General features: G+C 39.7%; 1 protein-coding gene across 1 annotated transcript; it reads right to left on the reverse strand.

The window, feature by feature from the left end:
• Positions 1-1,524: 1,524 nt before the first annotated feature.
• Positions 1,525-6,081, reverse strand: LOC142442300 (large ribosomal subunit protein eL29-like). Its single transcript, XM_075543532.1, has 2 exons — positions 5,652-6,081; positions 1,525-1,640 (listed from the first exon to the last, which is right to left on the reverse strand). The coding sequence occupies exons 1-2, from the start codon at positions 6,079-6,081 to the stop codon at positions 1,525-1,527; spliced, it is 546 nt and encodes a 181-aa protein (XP_075399647.1).
• Between the last annotated feature and the right edge of the window lie 1,393 nt (positions 6,082-7,474).

Consider the following 7,474-nt stretch of genomic DNA (forward strand, 5'->3'; position numbering starts at 1 on the left):
TTATACTATCATTATTATTTGCTGTATTTTTTGTCGTATTTTACAAATCATTTTAATAGGGGCTCATACAACTCTCATCACAATCCATACATACATCAATTGTGTCAAGCACATTTGTACATTCATTACCCTCATCATTCTGAAAACATTTGCTCTCCACTTAAGCCTTTGGCATCATGTCCTCATTTTTTCCCCTCCCTCCCCCATTCCTCCTCCCTCATGAACCCTTTATAATTTATAAATTATTATTTTATCATATATTTCCCTGTCCGACGTCTCCCTTCACCAATTTTCTGTTGTCCGTCCCCCAGAAAGACGGTCACATGTAGATCATTGTGATCAGTTCCCTCTTTCCAACCCACTCTCCCTCTAACCTCCCAGTATCACCACTCAAACCGGTGGTCCTGAAGGTATCACCCACCCTGGATTCCCTGTGTTTCCGGTTTCTATCTGTACCAGTGTACATTCTCTGGTCTAGCCAGACTTGCAAGGTAGAATTTGGATCATGATAGTGGGAGGAGGGGGGGAGAGCACTTAGGAACTAGAGGAAAGTTGGATCTTTCATCGGTGCTACATCACACCTTGACTGGCTCATCTCCTCCCCTAGACTCTGCAAGGGGATCTCCAGTGGCCAAAAAATGGGCTTTAGGTCTTACAACATCCAGTATATCCTTTCACCTACAATACTGTTTTTCTATCACCTCAGGTGGGGTTATTCAGTCGCCATTGCTAGTAGTTCCCCCTTCCCTCTTACTCCCCCCCTCCCCCCACTTCTTCATGTGCCCTCAGAGGATCATTAGTCCTGTTACTATTTCTGAAGATTTTATCTATCTTGGATTTTATTCATTGAACTATCTTAATGTTACTAATGAACATATACAGATTTATGAAGATTAATGAGGTAAAACTAAGATCATAACAGTAAGGGGAGAGCATACTAAAGAACTACAGGATAGTTATGTGTTTCACTGGTGCTATACTACGCTGGATCCCTTCCATGTAGCTCTTCTTTGAGGGACTGTCCAATTATATTGCACATGGGTTTTTGGTCTCAAGTTGGTCTATGATCCTTCACATCGATTTGCTTGCTTGTTTTTAAACTTCTGATACCTATTTGTGTGGACACCTCATGATCACACGGGCTGGGGTGTTTCTTCTATGTGGGCTTTTGTGATTCTATTCTAGATGGCCATTTGTTTAACTTCAAGTCTTTAAGACCCTAGATGCTATATCTTTCAATAGTGGGGCACCATTAGCTTTCTTCACCACATTTTCTTATGCACCCATTTTGTCTTCAGCGATCTTGTTGGGAAGGTGAGTATCATATATTTCCACATTATTTTACAAGACCCCGTTGCTCTTCTTGAAGTCAAGGATTGAGCAGTGTAGTATCTCAGCCCCACCTCATTTCACCTTTAGACTCTTGGTGTGGTTCCCTGGTGAATATCTCCCAACCAGTTCAGATGAGGTACTAAGCGCTGACCCCCAGAGTGAGAAGTCTGCAGTCAGGATTCCTCAGGCATGTCATGGCTTTGCTCCCATTGCTGCCCTGTTGCACACCCCTTTTGCTTTGCCCCATATGGCCTGGTCAAATTGGTCATGCTCCCCAAACTGTATCTTCAGTGCTGTCCTCTGTAGTGCTGTCAAATAGGGAGGAGACACCATATCTAGAGCTGAGGCCAGCCCTGTAGTCCTCTGTGAAAGAGTTGTTCCAATCAGGAATGTTCACCCTCAAGTCTTCTGGGAGCTACATAATCTATTATCAGTTTGAGGATTATGAGTGAAGGGGTGGTATTTATCCTGTCCATTAGGTCATAGCTTGATGACCTCATTTGGAGTCACTAAGGAGAAAATAGCTTACTGAAGGTGGGATACAGACTCACTCCCGGAGAGACCCTCAATTGATAAGTCACGTGGAGACAGGTTGATAGGAACCAGAGTCTCAGAGTTGGTGAAGCCAGGTGGAGATCCCTGCCACCACTGAGATGCTTACAACACCACTTGATCCACAAGAATTTCCATGAACCAGCCTGTGATCTCCCTGCATTCGGTGTCATTGCATGTGTTTGGTGGGTCTGAAGAGGACTTTATCATTTGGTATTGGACATTTGGGTTAATATTGGACTTATGGACTTGATCTGGACTGGGCTTGGATGTTTTTTCAATATTCACTTGCTCTTGTATATTAAACTCTTTCATATGTATATATGAGTCTCCCTGGATTTGTTTCTCTAATCTACTTGTACTAACACAAGGTTCAATTGGAATGAGTTCTACTCTCTTTCTCAGATACCTGTGAAGACATAAATAATACCCTCCCCTTGGGTAGATTTTTATCCTGTTCCCCCAACGTCTTTTTCTTTCCCCATCCCTCTGTGGGCTGTAAGTTATATGAGAGGGTTGGGGAAGATATCTTTCAGCACAGGTGCTCTCTGCATCTTTTTAAAAGTTTTGATGGCATACGCATCATTGTGTTTAGTCTGGCTCACCAGGGTATCTGGTCCTCAGGCTGGGAACTGTGCAATATGTACTTTCCCTTATGCCCATTTAGCTGTTTGAACTTACCTCGGTGGACATATGTTATACTTGTTCTTTTGTGCTTGGCTAACTTCACTCAGCATAATATCCTCTAACTCAGTGGTTCTCAACCCTTGTAATGCAGTGACCCTTTAATACAGTTCCTCATGTCATGGTGACCACCCTCCCCCAACCATAAAATTATTTTTGTTGCTACTTCATAACTGTAATTTTGCTACTGTTATGAAAGGAGCGACCCCTGTGAAAGAGTTGTTCGACACCCCAAAGGGGTCACGACTCACAAGTTGGGAACCACTGCTCTAACTTTTTCCATAGTATGAAGTACTTTTCATCTCTTCATCACTATTTTTTAGGGATATATAGTACTCCATTGTGTGTATATATACCACAATGTGTGTATATTTGCCTGTTAATGGAAATTTAAGCTGTTTCCAATTCTTTTTTTTTAATTGGGCTATCCTTGTGGCTGTTAGGTGATATCTCATGGTTGTTTTGATTTGCAATTTCTGGATGTCTAGTGATTGGGAACATCTTATCATATGTTTATTGACCATTTGTGTTTCCTCCTTTGTGAATCATTTGTTTAAGTCTTTTGCCCACCTCCTCAGTGGACTATTCATTTTTTTTATTCTTGTAAGGTTGCCTCATCTTCATGAATTATGCTGATTGGTCTGACATATTCTTATCTGGTTACTTAATCGGTGACTGCGTTTTTCTCTAGCTGCCCTTATGATTTTCTCTTTTTCCTCAAAGTTGGATAATTTGACTACTATATGCCTTGGTGTGCTCTTCTTGGGGTTCAGTCTAATTGATGTGCTTTGCTTTCTGAATGATTATCTGATTTTCTTTCATTAATTTGGGGAAATTTTCTTCCAGGAAATCCCTCACTATCTTGGCTATATATTTTTTGTTATATCTTGCTCTAGTAACCCAATTATTCGAATATTGTTTTCTTTCATACCATCATTCATTATTCTGAGGTTTTCTTCAGCTTCTTTTATTATCTTGTTTGATAGTCTTTCATATTTTTTGAATTCTACTTGGCTCTCTGAGCTCTCTGATAAGATCTTTCACTGTTTGCTTTGATTCTATTGTGTCTTTCCTTTGGTCAGTGGACTCTCTCTTCTCTATCTTTTTATCCTCTTTCTGTATTGATTCCCTCATAATCTGTATGACTCTAAGCAACATATCGAAGATTTTTTTTCTTGTCATGGTTCAAAGTCTGTTTTATTTATGCATCTCACAAGGTTCAGGTTAGTCTCAGACATTACGTTTTATTTCTCTTGCTTTCTTGTTGTGGCAGTTGTTGTGAGTCATTGTCCATATGGCACTTTGATCAAGCTCAGTGCCATTTTCCTGGGACTCCAGGAGCCCTGTGATATCATTCTCAGAGGCTAGTATGAATGACTTTAAGGACTACTTGAGCCAGCTGCATTGTGGGTTCCAGCTGCATCTCTCTCTCTCACTGGGGTTGACTCTATACCTAGACAACCAGAACTATCTATTTGGAAGGCAATGTGGTGGCTTTCTCAGGCAGTGTGGGCATGGAGATTATGGGCAGCACGGATGGTGCTGGCCTGGGCAAGCAGTGTGGGATGGCACTCATGGCAGTAGCAGGGAGAGGGAGATACTCAAGGGAATTGTGCACAGACTAGTCACAGGGTTAAATTGCTAGCAGCAGCACCAGGTCTGTTGCGAGCCATGAGGTTGGCACTGGGCAGGCCAATCACGTGCAGGTGGGCTGGCATTCACAGGGACCTCATACTTTTATGATCTAACAATGGGAACCCCGGGAATATCATTCTACCTGGATGCCACTTTGAGACTCCCCTTGGTAATATAAACGGAAACATTTTAATCATCTTAAAAATATATATTTAAAGCAAAATCAAGTATAATTTTTAAAGTTATAATTATAGTGTGAAATTTGAATACATTTACCAAAAAACCAGTTATATGAAAATGTTTTAGGTTGTACAATAACTACTTCAGGTAAATATTAAAATAATGTTATGAGCCATCTAGATCTGAGCAAAAAGCTAGATTTGGGACCAATAGAAAATATTATTATTATAGTTAGATTAGATTGCATTTGTTGGTTCCTAAAACTGAATTATTGCCATTGAAATTTCATTAGAAGTGATTTGTGTCTTACCACCAAGGCTGACTATATAACCATCAAAGTTCTGCTTCACTCTTGTTCTCACCACATTCCATCTAGTAAATGAACTGATGCATAGAAACAAAAGACAGCATTATCACAATATGAAGACACCTGAATGATTTCATAGAGGAGATGATCTTTCTTCCAATCAACCTTTTCTGGAGAAAAATATTTTTTAAATAAAATGTTTTCTCAAAAATCTATTTGCTTAATAAAATAAACAATACTTTCATTTCATTTATTTTTATGAGTATTAAGCAAAACTAGCCTACATTATGTAACTATTACTTAAGTCATTATTTTGCTTGAATTATCATATATCATAGATTTTTCCAGTCACATTTTAAAATAGTTAATATATTTCAAATAAAATCTGATATAATCCAAAATGAAAAAAATATGGTGTCATAATTGTAGGAGTGAATTTGGGTATACTCATTCTCTCGGAAACAAAATTAGTGGTGTTTCAAATTAGTCTTCCACTCCACAAGCCGACTTTCCGCACAAAACACCCAACTCAATTACTCCTGAGGTTTTGCAGAGGGAAGTCCATCACTGCATTCCATGCTCTGGCTCCTGGTTCTGCTGCTGCTCACTGATAAGTGTCATTTGGATCCTGTTGGTTCACTACTAATGCATCTCGGGCCAGAGGATGAACTTTATTCCTGGCTCTTGCTGGTAATGAGATCCCTCCTCCTGCTTTTTAGAGGCCTCATTCTATACATATCAGGATGTCACTTCATGGACTCTTGTTCAAAATTACTCACAGGCAAATCTTTTTTTTTTAACAGAGCCACGTGGGTTTATTTGTACAACAAACAACACAAGAAGACACCAGCGCCATGCAGGCAGCAGCCCAGGGCTCACACCAGTCCCTCTCGCCCTCACAGAGAACTCTACTCTGTGGGAGCCTGGGGGCCTTTGGGAGCTTGAGCTGGGGCAGGGGCGCCTTTGGGAGCTTTTGCTGGAGTCGTGGCCTTGGCTGGAGCATCAGCCTTGCTTTGTGCCTTGGCCTTGGGCCGGCAGAGCCTCAGACCCTTGGCAATACGTGCCCGAGCCCGCTTGCCAAGCTTGGGGTGGGTAATATAGGCCAGTCGGCTGAGCTTGCGGATGACGCCCATTGGGATCTTGGCCTTGACCTCTGTGGGCTTCACAAGATCCTTGATGGCCTCAGCGTGAGCAGCCGCAGCCTTGGCGTTGTTGGCCTGCATTTTCTTCAGGCCCTTCTTGTTGTGCTTCTTGGCGAAGCGCATGTTCCTCAGGAACTTGGGGTCCACTCCCTTAAGAGATTCGTATCGTTGTGACCAGGGTTTTTTGATGCCGTTTCTGTGCCATTTCCGGGATTGGTTGTGTGTGGTGTGGTTCTTGGAGATGGCCATGTCTGCACCGACGCCTGCAGCTCCCGGAACGCCAGGGACCAGAAGAGAGAGCCACAGGCAAATCTTAATCAGTATCTTTCCACCTCTTTTTACCAGACTCACGCAGAGAAAGGTTATTTGGCTAGAGTTAAGATTTGGCTGGAAATATTTCATTGCCCGGTGCTTCTATTATAGAACAAATGGGGTCATGATGAGTTGCATTCACAATAGGAACCATAAATAACAAGAACAATTCACACTGAAATTGCATAAAATTGATGAGTTCCAAATTTCATTCTTTGGGATCTATTCTAGAGAATATCATGCTCATGTGTGAGGAGTCATATTCAAACAATGCAAATTATGAATTATGTAAATTGTGTAATTTTTAGAAGACTAAAAGTAGAGCATAAAAGCTTAAATATTCATTAAATTTAAATAGATAAATATAATTTAATAATAAAAATATGATATATAGCTCCTAAAGAGTGAAATGGATCTATATGTGTCAACATCATTCTCTTCTAAAACATTATTTTTTGTTTCAAAACATTTTATATTTTCTAAAATAATATGCTCCACCACAAGAGCAAACAGAAAAGACCAATAATTTTAATAGTATATTGGTCATTTGTTATCTACATTATATTTGTAAGTATCTGTGTATGTATTCCAAGCGACTATGTTCATTTGTTAGATAAAATAATTTTCTGTAAATACAAATTGAAGAAATGTCAAAGTAAGGGCAGTAAACCAGAACCAAACCAAATGCACTGCCATCTAGTTGATTAGTATGCATAGTGACCTCTTAAGAGAGAGAACTACCCTAGTTTTGCATGACTATGTTACTTTTAGGAAGCAGATAGCCAAAGCTTTCTCCATCCATGTTAAGAGATTTGGGTGGCTTCTAAACATTGCTTTGGATTAGAAGAGTCAGATTCTTTAACTACTGTGCTACCAGCTCTCCTTAAAGAAGGTAATGAAGATTTTAAGAAAATGTGCTTCTGTACAAATTTGGTTGACCTTAAATATTCTCATTTATGTAGAAAGAATACAAGTGACATTTGCACATTTAAAATTAATGCTAAAATAAACATTTTAGTTAGAATTTATTTCTAAAATAATTTTATTTTATCCAGTTTAAGCAGTAGTTAAAGCTACTATCCCTTATACAAGGAAACAGCTGCATTTTGAAACTCAAAAGGCTTGACTTATTCAATATTTTGACCCAAGCAGGGTGAAACATTACCATGTTTCTACCAATCTCTATTAGTGGAAAGTATTTGAAAATTCCCTCTGGTATGAGTTTCTGACTTACACAAGTCCCAGTATTAGCAGGTTTTACTGAATAATATAATTTCTCTCTTTTTCTCATTATCTTGCTATACTTCTGAGGATATATCTCCACTTGTTT

The sequence above is a fragment of the Tenrec ecaudatus genome, chromosome 3 (genome assembly GCF_050624435.1).
Source record: "Tenrec ecaudatus isolate mTenEca1 chromosome 3, mTenEca1.hap1, whole genome shotgun sequence".
NCBI classification, from domain to species: domain Eukaryota; kingdom Metazoa; phylum Chordata; class Mammalia; order Afrosoricida; family Tenrecidae; genus Tenrec; species Tenrec ecaudatus.